At 46.2% G+C, this 18,969-nt stretch overlaps 1 protein-coding gene and 1 long non-coding RNA gene across 2 annotated transcripts in view; one reads left to right on the top strand and one right to left on the bottom strand.

Moving 5' to 3' along the window:
* The window catches only part of LOC117064776, a 67,398-nt gene extending 64,208 nt beyond the window's left edge, over positions 1-3,190 (bottom strand). Inside the window, exon 1 of the long non-coding RNA XR_004429668.1 lies at positions 2,847-3,190. This is a non-coding gene — a long non-coding RNA (uncharacterized LOC117064776). The remainder of the gene's footprint in view (positions 1-2,846) is intronic.
* An 840-nt stretch (positions 3,191-4,030) lies between these two features.
* RETREG1 (reticulophagy regulator 1) overlaps positions 4,031-18,969 on the top strand; it is a 146,841-nt gene continuing 131,902 nt past the window's right edge. The window contains exon 1 of the mRNA XM_033178829.1: positions 4,031-4,477. Within this exon, the coding sequence (XP_033034720.1) occupies positions 4,152-4,477 (326 nt within the window). The 5' untranslated portion in view covers positions 4,031-4,151. The remainder of the gene's footprint in view (positions 4,478-18,969) is intronic.

Genomic DNA, 18,969 nt, shown 5'->3' with positions numbered 1-18,969 from the left:
GGTGAGATGTGGGTGGGGACACAGAGCCAAACCATTTCAAGGAGCCTCCTTTTGTTTAAGGAATCATGGAGCTACTATAAGATTCTAATATATAATATTTTAGAGAAAAGAAATTTCCCCAAAATATTATGCCTGGGGGACATTTCCCCATCGTTTTAAGTCTTAACTTGATTTTGCCCTAGGAGACTTCCTGAAGTGGGAATTAATTATTCATTATTTTTCTCTCCTAGTACAAGCTTTCCACATACTCTTACATGAGAAAGGTGAGTGGCCTCTGTTAGAGAGTTCTTATGTGTATTTGGACTTTCTTTACTGGAGCTGTCTCATTTTCTAAACTGTCTCAGATTCAGCGGCTATGGAGTTTTTTTTTTCTCAGATGCATTTCCAGTTTCCTTTTCTCAGATATATACTGTCAAATCATCTAGCTCACTAGTGTTAATCACTCTGTTCCTAATATATAGCAATAAAAATTCAGAAGAGAATCTTAGTAAGGTTACCTGCAGGAGTTCAAGAATGTGGTGTGTTCTTAAAACTAGAGGACAAGGTTGATTTCAACCATTGTTAGCATTATGTTTCTGTAATCTTAGCCCTGAATAAATTACTCAAACATCACAAATATCATTAGACAAACAACAACAACACCACCAAAATCCCACCCAGCAGCACCATTTGTATGTCTATTCCAGTGTCTACTTGTGTCATACAGTTTGTTTGTAACTATTAGAGGTCAGAGGTGAAAAGGACAGGTTAATTAGCCCAGCCTTCTATGCAAAACTATTTGCGTAGCATTTTCTCCATAGTAATTTTGAGAGAGAGAAAGGATAGACTTTACAACACATAACTGTGGGGAGGGAGGTTTAGTATTGAACAGAGATAATAAATGTTGGAAATTACACACAGCAACTGGAGTTTAGCTTTTATGTGTCTTGGTTGCCAGCAGCTTTTACCACTTCAACAGATCCTCGCAACAATAATTAGAATTCAGGGGAAGCAGGAGGAAGGTGATTAATCTTGCAAACCTGTTTCTGGCAGCACATCAGCACTGGTCTGGGGCATGGGGACGCCTGGTTCTTCCTCTCTCCTGCCCCATGTTCTCCACACTGGCTGTGGCACACATCTGTCTAGTGATAGATTTTAGAATAGCAAACCCTGGGCTGTATCAAGTGCCAAACAAAGGCCAAATGACACAATAAAAGCATCATTTATCTTTCAAAAACTTCTCCGCTACTGCCAAGAGGGAGGACCCACACCTGGGAAAAAACTGTCTTTCTTATATGGATGAAACCTGAATTGTTTCCACGTTGCTTTTTCCTTACCACCCAGGCCACCTTCCATCGGGTTATCAGGATACTCCTAAGAAGGGGAGTCAGAAATGCCAGATGTTCTGTATCACCTTTAGTTAAAAACCAAGCCGGCCGGGCGCGGTGGCTCAAGCCTGTAATCCCAGCACTTTGGGAGGCCGAGACGGGTGGATCACGAGGTCAGGAGATCGAGACCATCCTGGCTAACATGGTGAAACCCCGTCTCTACTAAAAATACAAAAACTAGCTGGGCGAGGTGGCGGGCGCCTGTAGTCCCAGCTACTCGGGAGGCTGAGGCAGGAGAATGGCGTAAACCCGGGAGGCGGAGCTTGCAGTGAGCTGAGATCCGGCCACTGCACTCCAGTCCGGGAGACAGAGCGAGACTCCGCCTCAAAAAAAAAAAAAAAAAACCAAGCCTCCTGTTACTAGGGACCATTCAAGGTCCACTATTCCCTTTGGTGAGTTACTTAAGGAACTGTGCGTCTCCACCTGCAACCCCATGCCTCCTCTCCTGTTGAATTCCCAACAGCAGTTACTGCCCCTGTCCCCAATCCCCACACTAATGGGGGCCCTACAATTTAGGGCAGAGGCCATTTATTACAAAACCCTCTTGAAACCTGATCTCTCCACTCCTCCCCTAATTTTGGATGCACAGTTTAAGGGATCTCTTAGCACTTAGCGATTGCTTCTTTGATGTGGCAGATACCACAATTGGAATTAGGCCCTCATGAGACTGGGAGCTTCCTGTGGGCAGAAGCTGCATCCACAGAGCTTAGCAATGCTTTGTGTACTCGGTAGGTGCTCAGTAAACCTTTGCATGGACTCTGGGAATATACCCCCTTTGAAGTACAACATACAGTAAAGTACAGACACCTGCTGTGAATGTACAGATCAATGGATTCCACATGTGTATACACAGAGGTTTACAATGGCCACCCAGAGGAGTGTTACAGAACATTCCCCCAGAGGCTCTCCTGACGCAGGGAATTTAATTGCCCTCCCTTCCACCCTGTGCAGGCAGGCTGGTTGCCAGTAAAGGGATATGAGATGCCCTGATTCATCCGCAGATAGAACCCTTAGGATGAGGGGGAAGGACCTGTCATTCTAGAGTAAAAGTAAGACCAGGAAGATTAAAGAAAACAAAAATTTAGGCCGGGCGCGGTGGCTCAAGCCTGTAATCCCAGCACTTTGGGAGGCCGAGACGGGCGGATCACGAGGTCAGGAGATCAAAACCATCCTGGCTAACGCAGTGAAACCCCGTCTCTACTAAAAAAAAAAAAAAAAAATACAAAAAAAAAAAAAAAAACTAGCAGGGCGAGGTGGCGGGCGCCTGTAGTTCCAGCTACCTCGGAGGCTGAGGCAGGAGAATGGCGTAAACCCGGGAGGCGGAGCTTGCAGTGAGCTGGGATCCGGCCACTGCACTCCAGCCTGGGCGACAGAGCCAGACTCCGTCTCAAAAAAAAAAAAAAAAGAAAACAAAAATTTAAAAATGCAAATGGTGAAAAGCATAAACCATTAACTCTTTTCCTCTTTCCCCACACTTACCCAGAAGCACCGGGGCCAGAGAGATGGCATAGGAGGCCTCAGGATCACCTGCCGCCCCACCACTGCGGTGATGCTTGCTTGTGACGCAGAGACCGCAGTGGCTCTGAAATCACTGTCTTCAAAGCAGGCCAAACCTTGCTTGACACGTGCAAAGGTCCAGTCTTTTGCTTTTCAGCTCCCCGCAGGCGCGGACCAACGTGCACTTCTGAGCCAGATCACCTAACCACAAGGAGGAAGAGAGACAGAGAGAGTGAGAGAGAAGAGAGAGAAAAAGGAAGCACCTGAGAGAAAGAGAAAGAGAGAGAGAGTTTGAGCCAGATCACCTGGCCACAAGGAGGGGGAGAAGGGGGAGAAGTGGAGAGAGACATACACACACACAGAGAGAAAAGAAAGGAAGCACGAGAGAGAGAGAGAGAGAGAGAGAGAGAGAGAAGAGAGAGAGAGAAGAGAGAGAGAGAGAGAGAGAGAGAGAGAGAGGAGAGAGAGAGAGAGAGGAGAGGAGAGGAGAGGAGAGGAGAGAGAGAGAGAGAGAGAGAGAGAGAGAGAGAGAGAGAGAGAGAGAGAGAGACTGAGCCAGATCACCTAGCCACAGGGAGGGAGGGAGAGAGAGACACAGAGAGAGAGAAAGGAAGCAGCTTCCCCCAACGCTGCGGCCTGGTGTTTCCTCCCGTGTCAAACGAGAGGGCCCCAAATTGATCCCAAACGCTTTTTCATTTCTCAATCCAACATTTACACCAGCACATTATTCCCAGGGTGCCCAAGACCTCTGCTATGCTTGTGCTGCTGTCCCTGCAAAGGCGCTGGGGATGGCCGAGGTGGGGGACGTTTCTGGGGGCTGAAATACGCTGCCAGGGGAAGGAGCGCCCCGATACCACCCTCAGTGGCTGCTGGTTGGGAGACCGGTGGCCCTGGCTTGAGAAAGTGAAAATGTCCAATCTATTTTGCCTGTAGCCTTGGGTCCCTTTTGGATATGGAACCGAGCAGCGGTCCTCCACTTTGCCCTCCCCCGCCGCTGCAAGGGAAAAGAAGGTCGTTTTCCTCGTGTCCCCGGCGACGCCCTCGAGGAGCCCAGAGCCCCCCGGGGACGCCGCCCGGCCCCGCCCCTGCGCGAACTCGGCCGCACCCACTTCCCCGGGCGGCGCCCCCTCCGCGGCCTGTGACGTCACAAGGCCCCCAGCCGCCTGCGCCCCGCGGTGCGCGCCCCGCTCCGGGACGTGCCGCCGCCGCCCCGCCCTCGGCGCCCACACCCAGGCGCGCCCGCGCGAGCGCGCCCGGCCCTGTCCCCGCCTGGAAGCCCAGCTGAAGATGGCGAGCCCGGCGCCTCCGGACCACGCCGCGGAAGGATTCCCAGCTCCCGCAGCCGAGGAGCAGGCGCCGCCGTCGCCGCCGCCGCCCCAGCCCCAGACACCGCCAGGAGAGCGGCAGCAGCAGCAGGAGGAAGCGCAGGAGGTTGGGGCGGCGGAGGGCGAGGGGCTGCAGGTGGAGGAGGCCGCGGGCCGGGCAGCTGCCGCGGTAACCTGGCTACTCGGGGAGCCGGTGCTGTGGCTGGGCTGCCGCGCCGACGAGCTGCTGAGCTGGAAGAGGCCGCTGCGGAGCCTGCTTGGCTTCGTCGCTGCCAACCTGCTGTTCTGGTGAGAGCTTGGGCAAGGTGGGGGCGCTCAGGAGGGCAGGTGACCTTGGGGCGCCCGGGGCCCCGGGGACCCAGTGCAGGGGGAGCCCGTGGGACACTGCGGAGGAAGAATTGTCAGCACTGCCCCACTTTCTCGGCCACCGGTCTCGAACAGATAGACACCGCAACTTTCCTCCGGACGCACGTCCCTATGAGCAGTTGTCGTCCTCCGTGTGCGGATCCAGCCTCAGATGCGAGGTGGTCGGCCGACCCGCAGGCACCTGCACCTACAGGTGTTCCCATCGTACTTGAAAACTTCGCCCCTGCTTTCTAAAACTCTCAGGTGTTGACCTGCTCGCCCAAGCTTGCCGGAGCAAACGTGCTTGAACGTGTCTTGGTTCTTGCGGCCCCAGCAGGCATATCTGAACCAGATTAGGTATATTAGGTATACATTCAAAACGGTGCCGCATTCATCAGTCACCTGAGATGGGCCCTGAATGATTTGTGTTTCCTTCCCCTGAAGGGTTAGGTTTACTGTCTTTACTCCCTGATGAGAAAACGGGAGGCAAACAAGCAGGTGGAGTATGCCCAGCACCCACCCCGGGTGTGCCCAGTGTGGAAAACAGGCATATTTTTAGGTGAAGTACAGGGAGAATACACGGGAATGCTCAGCTCTTGAGCAACAGGTTTGTCTCTCCAAAAGGCGCTCTTCACCAGGAAGGCCAGGGAAATGTCTGTCTCCTTCGTTGAAAGTGGCGTCCTGTCATCCCTTACCACGCTATTGAGGGGGGAGAAAAGCTTTCTTTGTTCGCTAAGTGTCCTTATAACAAACATGACCCACACGGTGCAGAATAATCAGAGCTCCGGTGACAGATACCTTGTTACAGGACAGAGATTTCTGAACCTTAAAGTTGAGAAATAAATTGCACAAAATAGACAGCCTGTCATTTTCTAGGTTAACTTGAGCAAGGTGAATATTTTCCTGCAGATCTCTACTCGTCCTAGTGTTTTCTCTTAAAACGAGCTCTGTCTTGTCGGAGGTCCCTGAAAGTGGATTAACTTTGGGTCTCTTAGCTACCTGTGTTTCTAGAGTTTATTCCAAATCTATCTTATTATAGAGTTATGCGAGCACTCAAAGAAGAAGGACAGATTGTCTTATGCTAGATTGGGCAATAGTCTAATAGTCTTAGGGCTGTGTCTCACTAATGTTTTCAATGTTTTTAACATTTTATTTCTTAATTTTAAATTTTATTTCTTTAAAAATCTAATACAGTCTCATAGTTCAAAAGTTTTAAAGGCACAAAAGGGTAAGCATTTTGAAAATCTTTCTCATCCCAGTCCCTGGCCGCCCAATTACTCATGGAGGCAACCAATGTTACTAGTTTCCTGTGACTCTTTCCAGATAGTGTACATTTCAGCAAATACACCATATTCTATGCAAATTGTGGAATACCATATGAGCTCTCCCTTTTCCTAGTATTTCTTGGTGATTGCTTCCTTGTTCTTTTTCAGCTGCTTCAGAATTCTATTGTAAGGATGTCTCAAATTACTTAACCTGTCTCCTACTGAGGCAGTAATGTTTCCAAGCTTTTGCTATTTCACTGTTATAGCTAATGACCCTGTACATGCATAATTTTGCATGTATGCAAGTATTTTAGAGAATTTCCCAGAAGTGGAATTGCTGGGTCAGATGGCATGTGCACTTGTAATTTTGATGGCTATCACCATATTGCATGCAGTTCCTTAGGGTTCTAACAATTGATACTCCCAGCAGCAATGTGTGTGACTGCCTACTTTGCTACACCCTTGCCAAGAATTTTTTTTTTTGAGACGGAGTCTCGCTCTGTCGCCCAGGCTGGAGTGCAGTGGCCGGACCTCAGCTCACTGCAAGCTCTGCCTCCCGGGTTCACGCCATTCTCCTGCCTAAGCCTCCCGAGTAGCTGGGACTACAGGCGCCTGCCACCTCGCCCGGCTAGTTTTTTGTATTTTTTAGTAGAGACGGGTTTCACCGTGTTAGCCAGGATGGTCTTGATCTCCTGACCTCGTGATCCGCCCGTCTCAGCCTCCCAAAGTGCTGGGATTACAGGCTTGAGCCACCGCGCCCGGCCCTCCAAGAATATTTTATGAAACTTTTTGATACTATAAATCTGATAGGTGAAAAAGACTATCCCAAAATGTTTTTATTTTGCAGTTCTCTGTGCATTTTATCTTATGTTTAATAACCACTACAGTTACCTTTTCTCAACATTTTTGTTTATAAAAAACCTGTCTATTTTTTCAAGTAGGCCATTGTTCTTTTCCTTATTGATTTATAGGCGCTCTTTTTATATTAAAGACTTTAGCCTAATTTCCGTAACATGAGTTGCAAACTTTTTTTTTCTATGATGTTTTCTTTAATGACACCTATTGAAAATAATGTTTTTGCATAAAATAATTGAAAGGCGTATTTGGTAGTATTCAGGGGTATTTTCTTCCGACCGTTTTATTTATGACTGATGGAGAGGAAAACATTGGCCAGCCGTTCCACCTGGATACAGCCCTTCTCCTTATCGGTTTTATTTCATCTCCTGTTTGTGGCATCTGCATTCCATGCCTGTATTTTCTTTGACAAAAATGACTGTCCTGTTCTTTACATTCAGAATTACTTGTTGCTTTTGCATTATAATTCACTGGAATTTATGACCCATTTATTAATGTCATTAAAGTCTTGCTTTTTTTTCCCTTTTCTTTGTTGCTCTGGGGGTTAAAATGATTTTCAAGGATATTACTTTTTAAAAAAATAATGTATGTCTTCTCAGCTGATCTTAAATTATATGGTACTCTGACCTTCCGTGTCTTGGGAACTCTTAGCACTGTATTTTCTATGAGAAAAAAAAATCAATTTTAAAACTATGAGGAACCCAACCAAATCTGTCTTAAACAATGGGATGTTGTTTTCACTTTAATTGATGTTATCTCAGTTTTGTAGAAATAAACTTTTTAAAGAGATATTTTTGAATGATTTAGCACCTGGCATTAGCAGTGGGTTTTAGGAGTCTGAATTGGACTCAAAAGCTTCGACATTTATTACCTGCCCATTATCTGCAAGATTTTGGGCAAAAATTATGACACAGCCGTAACCAACGGGTATAACTCAAAGTTGCATGAATTAAGTGAGGTGGAAGATTCGGGAAAGGATAATTCGTTTTGATATGGTTTTTGGGAGCAGTGGTATTGTGAATGGAAGAGATTGTGGGGTTCTTAATAAGAAGATCATGCTTGAAGCAGTCCTCAGTGGACAGGAATGATTTGGGAGATCTAGTACATGATCACGAGCATTCTAACACTGAGGAATACAATGAACACAATAACATCTTGAAGGTGTACCTAATATTTCAACCACCACACAGTGTACAGATGCAATGGCAGCATGGGTTGGTAGAAAAGGTGGTGGGAGATAAGGTTGGCTAGGTGGTTTGTGGGGTCAGTAGTTGCCTCATGCTATGTTGTATGTTTGGATTTGTTTCTTCTATAGGCAACAGGGACCAAAAAAATACTTTGTAGAAGTGTCCACAAATAATTTAATGGATAAGTTTATTGTGGTTCATTTATTTATTATAAATCGTGATACCATACAACAATGAAAATACAGCTTTAGCAACAACAGGGATGAATTTTACAAACGTAATTTTGGTCAAAAGATGCACAAAATAATATATGCTGAGTGATTCAATTAAGTTTTAAATGGTGCAGAAACTGAACAGGATTGGTCAGGGATACACACATAGGAGATAAAGCTACAAAGAAAAAGACATTCTCGAATCAGATACATACAGGCAGATACACACATATGCATTCTTATCTATGATATATTTTATGAAAAATACTAAAATACGAAAAAATGCTAAAATACGATATTCACTGAGAACTCAGAGGAGTTTGGTAAAATAGAGGCCACATAGGGTGCCTGTCTCAAAAAGCAGGGTTTCCACAACTGAAATAGATTGGGCAACAGTCACATAGTTTTGTGGTGATGAGGGGCCTCAGATAGTAGTATCTCACTCATTTCACCAATGAAGAACATGGTTTTAGAATTTTTTCATTCATTTAAAATTTTATTTATTTAAAAATTAACTAACATAGCCTTACAGTTCAGATATTTAAATGTACAGAAGGGTAAACATTTTGATGTCTTCCCACACCTGTCCCTGTCTACGCAGTTTCCTCTCAGAAGCAACTGATGTTATACTTGTAAGCACATCCTGAAATAGAATGAGCCCAATGTGATAGAAAATGTCGGGGTTTTTTTTGGCTGTTTTTTACAATATCAACTTTTTGTGGTTTACCACCAATAAAATGCACATACTGTAAGTATACAGTCATATGTATTATATATGCTATATATGCCTGTGTAACCGTACTAGCAGTCTAGAGCTAGAATATTTCATCACCCTTAAAGGCTTCTTTGCATCCCTGTTCTGTCAGCACCCACCCCTGGGGACTGATCTGTTTTTGTCACTGTTGACTAGGTTGGACTTTCCTAAAGCTTTGTGTTATTGTGTTATTTAGGGTAATGTCTTCTTTTTTTTTTTTTTTCCTGAGATGGAGTCTCGCTCTGTCGCCCAGACTGGAGTACAGTGGTGTGATCTCGGCTCACTGCAACCTCTACCTCCTGGGTTCAAGCGATTCTCCTGCCTCAGCCTCCCGAATAGCTGGGACTACAGGCACCCACCACCACGCCTGGCTAATTTTTGTATTTTTAGTGGTGATGGGGTTTCACCATGTTGGCCAGGCTGGTCACGAACTCCTGACCTCAGGTGATCGCCTGCCTCGGCCTCCTGAAGTGTGTGATGTCTCTTATGTCTGGCTTTGCTTACTCAGCGTCGTTTTGTGATTCATCTCTGCTGTGTATATCAGTGATCTGCTGCTTTGTATTGCTGGGTAGTGTATCACTTTGATGATGTACCACACTTTGTTTATCCGTTTGCTAGTTGATGTTCTCTCAGGTAGTTTTCATGTTTGACTATTATGAATAAAGCTATTGGAAAGCATCAGGTAGCAATCTTTGTGTGAAGTGTCTGTTTTTGGTGAGGAATATGGTAAATCCTGATGGTTGCCTTGGATAGGCACAGAATGGAGTAAAAGGTCTGTCTCCTAAGTCTTGCTGATGGTCGTATTGAAATTTAATGGCTTATGATGCAGCTTCTCTTTTGGGCATGTTACCTCGGCAGCCTAGAAAGCGTCTCTGATGTGATTTGGTTTTGAACCAACATGGTTGGAGACCATGGCATTTAGAAGAGTCCAGGCATAGGCCTTTTTCCTTAGTGCCTGTGGCATTGCATGACAATGGCATTACCTTCTATTGGTATAAATAGTAAAACTGTAGGAAAGTGATTTGCCTGAGGTGACACACAGGGGCACCCCTGGCAGGAGACCTGGGGTACTCTGACTTTTCAGGCGTCTCAGGCTGGGCACCAGGCAGTCTTGAACGCCAGCAGGACCTCCCAAGAGTTCTTGGAGCACTGTCTGTCAAACTGTTTTGGAAGGTTGCAGGGTTCAACTTCCCGCTTGATGTCAAGCGCCACTTCTCTGCCAGCATGAATGGGGTGCCCCAGCTTGCGATAGAGCCATGGCTCTCAAAGTGAGGTCCTGGTCCAGCAGCATCCACATACGAATGTCACCTGGAGATGCAAAATCATGGGCCTCCTCCACACTCACTGAACAGGAATCTCTGCAGGTGGGCCCAAAGCATCTGGGTTTTCTCCAGCTCTCCAGGTGATTTGATACATGTTCCAGTTTGAGAACCTCTTTGAGCACGTTCTGGAATTGTGAGCTATCTTCTCCATAAGGCAGCATTTCCATTGCTGGGCGGCACTCGCTGGTGTTTTCCTTACACGAAGGCCTTTGCTTGCTTGTCTCGCAGCTGCCCAGGATGTAGGCCTCTCCCCAGGACCGCCCTTTGTTTCAAAATCCATTCTCTTCTTGGTTCCCACTGAGTCTTCTCTTCCCCGGCTGAGAAATCCTGGGCGCCTCCACTCACTGCTGTCCTGTCTGGTTTGCAGATCCTTCTGGCTGGGCTTCAGTTCATCTGTATTCTGCCTGGAATGCAGCATTCCTCAGGTGGCCTGACTGCTGTGTACTCTCTCCCTTCTTCCTGGATGGCGTCCTTCTAGCCTCAGAGCCTGAGATAGAATTTCTTTACTACAGTTGACAATAACTCCCTTTTACAGATGCTACTATTGCTGGTTGTTAGACTCTTAAAAATAAGTAAATATATATCATTTAGTGCTTTGTCAAAGTATGGCTATGTGTATAGTTATATATAGTTACAGTTTGTCAAACTTTACTAAAGTTATTATAAATATATGTAGCATCGTATTTAAACCTTGCAGGAACCCAGTGAGGTGTGTGTTGTTCCCATTTTACACAGGAGGAAACGAGAGGCCCAGAGAAGTTAACTGAACACCAAAGATGACGTTGACCTGTTCTGTTTAATAGAATGTTTGCAGTGATGGACATAGTCTGCCTTTGCACCACCTGTTATGGTAGCTTCTTGTGGCTGTTGAGCATGTGAAATGTGGCTAGTGGGACTCGGAATGCCATTTGACTTTTATTTAAGTGTAAGTTTAAATAGCCACACATGGCTAGTAGCTGCTGTGTTAGCACAGTCTTAGATAAGGGCTGAAGCTGGATAATGAAACAGCGTCCATTTTCTCTAAATTCAATGATTTTTCTACTCCGTCTCTCTAAAGAACAATAGGAGACTATTAGGGCTTACTTTTTTCAGTAATACAGAGTTTTACACTTAATGATTTCAGCACAGAGTGAAAAAAATTATATTGGGAGAGGGTTGCTTCTGCATGAATGAGAAGGATCTTTTTAGACTGTCAGCCAGCCTGCTCCAAGTTCCTTGCCTTATCTGTGTTCTGTCTGAGTAGTCGGTACCTGTGAATGAGTGCCTGCTCCCTGCCCAGTGTGGTCAAGGGGGTATACCTGGGCCCAGGGGGTATACCGGAAGCCCAGTGCCTGAACTTAGCCTACACACTGGTTTAGGAGACACAGCTGATTTGGTGAATTGATTGAGAGAGTGTGTCACAGTTCTAAATTGCATGTCACGGTCTCCAGGGCTTTACAGTTCAGGACAAAGTGGGGATGGGGGAGGTTTGGAATAGCTGATGAAAGTCTCGTGATATTTATTGTATAAATCTACAAGAAAAGGTGTACTTTTAAAAGTGAGGTTAATGGTGAGGGATTTCCATGTAGGACAAACTCAGGAAGAAGTGGGAGATGAGCACTGGATGTTGTCCGGATGGAGAGACTCTCCTGACTCATACCGAGGGTCTGTTTTAGGGACAGAGAATTAATCTTGGGTTGCTGGATCCACATGAGGTCTGAAACACTGTAGATGTTAAAAAAAAGGTTTGGTGAAATGAGCTGGACTAGAGGATATTCTCCTATGATGAATAAGGTGGGGCTATTTAAAGACTGAGAGTGGGCTGGGCACGGTGGCTCACAATTGTAATCTCAGCACTTTGGGAGGCTGAGGCGGGCAGATCACCTGAGGTCAGGAGTTCAAGACCAGCCTGGCCAACATGGTGAAACTCCATCTCTATTAAAAATATAAAAATTAGCCGGGCATGGTGGCATGCGCCTGTAATCCCAGTTACTTGGAAGGCTGAGGCAGGAGAATCACTTGAAGCCAGGAGTTAGAGGTTGCAGTGAGTTGAGATCACGCCACCACACTCCAGCCTGGGTGACAAAGTGAGACTCTGTCTCAAAAAAAAAAATAGATAAATAATAAAAACAGTGAGAGTGGAGTGGAGGGGAGGGGAGGTTTATGTGCTTGCTAAGGGGAATACCCAGAGGTGAGGCTGCAGATTGAAAGGGTGGGGCCAGGTTTTGAAGATGTTACTATTGTACTATGCTAAGGAATTTGGATGACATCAAATAAGCAATACCTATCTATTACCTTAATATGAATACCATCATATTCCTCCCTTTCTTTCAGGACCTCCATTAAAATACGCAACAAGTATTTCTTTTTTCTGTCTTTCTTTTTTTAAAATTGAGACGGAGTGTTGCTCTGTCTTCCAGGCTGGAATGCAATGGCGTGATCTTGGCTCACTGCAACCTCTGCCTCCTGGGTTCAAGCGATTCTCCTGCCTCAGCCTCCCGAGTAGCTGAGGTTACAGGCCCCTGCCACCACACCCAGCTAATTTTTGTATTTTTAGTAGAGACAGGGTTTTACCATGTTGGCCAGGATCACCTTGAACTCCTGACCTCAGGTGATCTGCCTGTCTCGGCCAGTCGAGCCACCATGCCTGGCCAAAATATGCAACAAATATTTCTTGAGGGTGTGCTATATGCTGACACTGTTCTCGGTGCAAGGGATTTAACAGTGGACAAACAGATAAGATCCCTATTCTCCCAGAGCTTGTATTCTAGTGGTGAAAGTGGTAGAAAAAAGACAATAAGCAAATGTACAAAATGCCAGAAGGAGCTGGATGTTATGAAGAAAACTAAAGCAAGGACAAGGGATAGAGAGGGACAGAAGTGACTACTTTGTTGAGTGGTCATCATTGGCCTTTCAGGAAAGGACCTTGAGCAGACATCTGAAGAGCAAGTCAGGGAATGATCTAAACACTCTGGAGGGGAGTGTTTCAGGCAGAGGGAATGGCACACACAGAAGCCCTGGGATGGGAGTGGGCTTGGGGTGTTTGCAGGGCGGCAAGGAGGCCATTGTGGCTGGGGCTGGGTGAGCAAGCGGGAGGCAGTGGTTTTTCAGCTTGGAACTTCATGCTACAGCGGTGCCAGAGGCTGCTTGTCAGCTTTCTGCCAGCCCTTCTGGATGAATTACGGGAGCAAGAGCCCGGGGCCAGGCACCAGCTAGGACACCATTACAGGAGCACATGGTGGTGCAGAGAGGCTGAGCCAAGGTAGTGGGGGTGGGGAAGAGGAGACGGATTTGGGGTAACTCTGGAGATAAAATCAGGAGGACAGAATGATTTGGTGGGTAGGGGGAGGGAAAGGCTATGGGCTAGATGAGGAGTGCCTGGTAGTGACCTTAACCAATGTAAGGGTGGCTGAAGTTGTGGCAGACTGGGGTTGCCCAGGTTTGGCGATGTTGCATGGGACGTGCCTGTAGCTCACCAGGCACCCACGTGTCACTACACTGTTAGACACAGACTGACGCTCAGAGTGCAGGTTGAGTTTGAAGTATGGAGTTGTATGTGTTGGAGTTTAGTCATTGCAGCCTTGGGAACGTGTGAAATTTCCTGGGGAAGGCTGGGGGAGAGTGTTGGGGAGATTGAATTACCACAGTGGGTGACCAGAAAGAGCACCTTGAGAAGGAGAGTGGCAGCAGAGGGGCGTCCCAGGAGGGGGTTGTTCTAGAGCAGCCAGTGTGGCGATCATGAATGTCATCTAGTACTTGGTTTGTAGTTGCTCCTTCCTGGCCTTAGCTGTAGCAGTTTCTATAGGGGCCTGGTGGTCTCCAGTCACACCCGAAGGGGAGGATACTCTTCCTTTCTCCGTGGCACCACCTCCTCGCTGCAGCACTGTGGCTCAGTGGAGGACACGGCTCTCCACTCTATTTCTGGGCCTCTCTGTGGTTTGATTCTCAGGCTGGCTCCCGACTTGGCCAACAGGAATTCAAGTAGTTTAGGAAATCTTTTCTCTCTGCCATGGTCTGAATATTTGTGTTCCCTTACATTTCATATGTTGAGACCTTCTCCCCAGTGCCTTAGTTTTAAGAGGCGGAGCCTTTAGGAGGCTCTTAGGTCATGAAGGGGGGAGTCCTCATGAATGGAATTAGTGCCCTTATAAAAGGGGTCAGAGGAAGCTTGTTCACTCCTTCCACCATGTGAGGACACAGCAAGAAGGTGCCATCTGCAAAGCAGAGAGTGAGCCCTCACCAGATGCCAAAAATGCTGGCGCCTTGATCTTGAACTTCCCAGCCCCTGGAATTGTAAGACATGAGTTTATGTTATGTATAAGCCACCAAGTTAATAATATTTTTGCTATAGCAACCCAAGTGGACTAAGCACCCTCTCTGTAATGCTTGGCCTTCACCCCGATGAGATACCTTCGTTTGAATGTCAGAAGCTACATTTCACCAGTGTTTCTATTTTCATTCCCTTTGTAGAGTCTTAACATCCTACTCCCTCCCATTCTTATTCCATTCTCTAGATGCCTGGAGATGCCTGGGTGGGTATTCCAAAGGACACTAGAATTTGTGGGGAAAGGGACAATGGAAAGGCAAGGTCAATTATATGGTGGGGAAGGTGACAGCGTGAAGCTCTGGGGAGGACTGAAGGAGCTGGGTGAGGAGGACACCTTTTCTGGGGAAAGATGGGTATACCTTTTGGGTATACACCCGAGATTAATTCTCCGTCCCCAAAACAGACCCTCAGGGTGAATCGGGAGAGTCTCTCCATCCTGACAACATCCAGTGCTCATCTCCCATTTCTTCCTGCGTTTGTAGTCCAAGTGGCAAGGAGTCACATGTGTTGTCTGATTTCTCTCTGAAGGAGGGTTGTAATCCACTGCAGTTGAGGAGGTTAAGGCAGGACAAGGCACCTGCAGAGACCGGTTGTAAGCTTTAGTGGAGAAGCACAAATGACTGGGGGAGAATGCTAGATTACACTTGTTTTGTTTTGTTTTGTTTAATTTATGTTTGGCCATTTCTTCAGTGCAGACATTTTATATCAGGCTCCTGTATCTTCATCTTTGTCCTCGTTGACCATTTTTTTCCAAGGTGCCTTTTTAATGGAGTACTACTGATTTTAGTATTGTAGTCACTGCTATGCTATGTTAGTTTAACAGTAAATATCTTACGAGAAATTTCCCATTCGCTAAAGATAAAATGAGTCCAAGATATCCATGTGCAATTTCAAAAGTACTTTTAGAAGCATGCAGTTGTGAAGTATTTTCAAATATTTTGCCGGATGATTCAGTGTAGTGCTCTTTGTTTGCTACTGATTCCAGTTTTTGGAAAGATTTTTGTCTCAGGGATGAAGAAGGCAACACCTAAGTGAAAACACATTGGGTGAGGTGTGGCCATTTCCACGCTCCTGATGGTAATCCGAGATTGGGAGAAAGAGCCACCATGGGAGGCTGGCCTCCCATCTCTTCCCAGACACTCACCAGACCTTTCACCTGAAAGGTGAACTCACATGACAGAGGGAGCTCTCCTGAGTTGTGGCCACGTGGACTTTCTGGGTTTCTAGATAAACCATTGTGGCTATTGTGTAATGAGCCATTCTTCCTTTGACAATTTGTGGCACACTTTCTGTGGCCTTGCATAATTTCCTGGATTCCTGCAGTGATCCTTGATAACAGCAGTGACCATTTATGGGGCTCCTGCTTTGCTAGGCACTTGGTGGAGTTTCCTTATTTAATGATCACACCACACCGCAAGGTATCATTGCCCCATTTGGCAGAGGGAATATTGGGGTTCAAGGGATTTAAGTCACTTGTCCCAAGGTAATGGTATTTGGCAGAATGGGGATTCCTATCAGGTTTCTGCTCCCCACCCCGCCCCAATAAACTAGACTGCGAGGGAGGCTGCAGGGTACAATCAAAGCTTAATTCAATATGACTTCTTCCCTCTGCTGCTAGAAGACAGAGTTAATTTCTTTCTCAGATCAAACCATCACTTTTCACTCACAGAGCTTGCTGTCTCCATTTGCTTTATAGAAAAAGGTTAATTTTTCCAAGTAAAATTTCAGCACCAACCGTGGCTTCATCCCTTTAGAGCATTCCACCCTGCCACCTTTGTTTTCCATTTTAGGCATTGATTACCAAAGCAGGGTGTGTATTTCTCTGAGTTGTCAAGTGGCCCAATCTATCATATTTCGGTTCCCTTTTGTATGTGCTCTTTTGACCTGGGGTCGGGGGCGAGTGGCACTTTCCTTACAGGTAAGATGTCATGTGGGCTCTGGCCTGTTCTTAGCTGATTGCACTGCTTTGTGGTGCAGAGTGCTACATGAAATATGCAATGTGGATGTGAGCCCAGGTGAATCCAGAGTTTGGAGTACTGACATGTTGTGCTGAAGGAGCTCTACTGCCACTCCGAGGGTGGGGTTGGGCTGGGGGACTGGGGAGCATAGTGCTGTTATGGAGGGAGCACAGGATGTGTCTGCCTGTGCCTCTTCTCGCCCACTCTGCAAAGCTGCGTGCTCTGTGGGTAGCCCCGCTCCCACCAGGACTGTGATCCCCTGCATCTCTGTTCCCTGCTCTGTCCCTTCCCTGTCATTAGGCCCCCTGTCACCTCTTCAGGGAGGTTATCTTCAGCCTAGACTCCATCTAGGTCTTGCTTGTTAATTTCAGTTTCAGATCTGAAAATATTCTTCAGAGAATTTGGTGTAACTTGAAGGTATTTTGTTAATTTTTCTCTGTGTTTTTCTAATTCTTAAAGCCTTGTTAAAACTCTGTTAAGTATTCCTTAGGTCAAAGAAAAAAAATTAAAGCTGAAATTACATACTATATAGTAAATGATGTAGAGAATACTGTGTATGAAGATCAATCTCTCCCTCACACACACATACATCTTTAATGTCAATTAATTCCACTGGGTTTTTAATTAAAATGCAGCAATTTCTTACCCTATCTCAGCCTACTTTCCAGACCTGTTTCTAGGAGCGACTGTCGTTTATTATGCTCTTGGCTTGATATAGACTTTTCTAAGTAAAATTCTTTTTCTTTTTATTTTTTTGAGACAGAGTTTCTTTCTTTGTTGCCTAGCCTGGAGTGCAATGGCGCAATCTCGGCTCACTGCAACCTCCTCCTCCCAGGTTCATGCAATTTTCCTGCCTCAGCCTCCCGAGTAGCTGGGATTACAGGCATGTGCCACCACGCCCAGCTAATTTTGTATTTTTTAGTAGAGACGGGGTTTCTCCATGTTGGTCAGGCTGTTCTTGAACTCCCGACCTCAGGTGATCCACCCGCCTCGGCCTCCCAAAGTGCTGGGATTACAGGCGTGAGCCACCGTGTCCAGCCTCTAAGTAAAATTCTTAAAATGCTGGTTTTTGATTCAGCAGTCTAAGACATTAATTTTCTCCTGGCACCCCGATTCACATAAACTCTTCTCATCCCCCTTCCCTTGTAATGATATCACAAGTTTTGGTTGAAGCATTATGACTGTAGTATTGTTCATATGTAAGCTAAGTAGAGTGTTATGTTTACATTTCCTTTCTTGTTCAACGTTATTTTGCCGTTACTCTTAGAATTCTTAGCCTCACGGTTTCCAGTGAATTGGGAAGAGTCCCAGAGTTCCCAGGAACTCAGCCTCTTAGTTCTTCTCAGTTCCCTTCCGTCTGTTCTGGTCTCCTCTGATGCCCCACTGGGCTTGCTGTCCACTTTGGACACGCCCATCATCATTGTTTTCTTTCTCTCCTCTGATGGAGCCCCTGATACTGGACCCTTGCGTAAAACAGGAGGTCAGGTCAAAGTCAACATCCTGAATGGGGAGGTCCCCGTTTCTTCTTCTTGAGAATATTCATGAGAGTGTAAGGTTTTCTTCACATTTGTCCCGAGTTCTTGATTTCTGTTTGTTTCTGTTCCTGAAGCCTTCCTTGGTGCACTCCTCTGTATGGGGAGAGCACATTCTCTAGCTTTGAGAGAGTACAGAGGAAATACACGTTTTGAGAACTTGTATGCGGAAAACGTCTTTACCCCACCCTTGCTGTGGATTTCTCATCTGGCTTGATTTAGAGTTCTGGGTTGGGAAGAATTGCTCTTAGAAATTGGAAGCATCGCCTCCTTGTCTCCTCGCTTGCTTCCAGTGTTGCACTTGAGCTGGCAAAAGGCCTGCCAATGCCTAATCTCTTATAGAGATCAGTTTTTCTCCTGGTTTTTCTCCCTGGAAGGTTCTGGGGTTTTCTCTTGATTATTGATATTTGATATTTCACACTGATAGGCCTCTGTTGATCTTTTTTTCATTTATTGTTCTTGGTTTTATGAACAGTCTCAGCTGGAAACTTATGTCTTTCAGTTTTGGAAAATTTTCTTAAAGTCTTTTAACAATAATTTCCTGGCCAGGTACGGTGGTTCATGCCTATAATCCCAGCACTTTGGGAGGCTGAGGCGGGTGGATCACTTGAGGTCAGGAATTCAAGACCAGCCTGGCTAACATGGTGAAACCCCGCCTCTACTAAAAATACAAAAATTAGCTGGGCATGGTGGCGCATGCCTGTCATCCCAGCTACTTGGGAGGCTGAGAGAGGAGAATCACTTGAACCCGGGAGGTGGGGTTTGCAGTGAGCCGAGATCACGCCATTGCACTCCAGCCTGGGAGACAGAGCAAGACTCCATCTCAAAAAAAAGAAAAAGGAAAAAAAAAAAAAGAAAATTCCTCTCTTTGTCTCTTCTTTTTTTATATTTTGTTTCTAGAGACAGGGTCTCGCTGTGACACCCAGGCTGGAGTGCAGTGAGGAGATCATATCTTAAGCGATCCTCCCATATCAGCCTCCTGAGTAGCTGGGACCACAGGTACACACTACCATGCCTGGCTAAGTTTTTAAAATTTTTGTTGAA

The sequence above is a fragment of the Trachypithecus francoisi genome, unplaced genomic scaffold (assembly GCF_009764315.1).
Source record: "Trachypithecus francoisi isolate TF-2019V2 unplaced genomic scaffold, Tfra_2.0 Lachesis_group2, whole genome shotgun sequence".
NCBI classification, from domain to species: domain Eukaryota; kingdom Metazoa; phylum Chordata; class Mammalia; order Primates; family Cercopithecidae; genus Trachypithecus; species Trachypithecus francoisi.
This window is presented reverse-complemented; position numbering and strand designations above follow the sequence as displayed.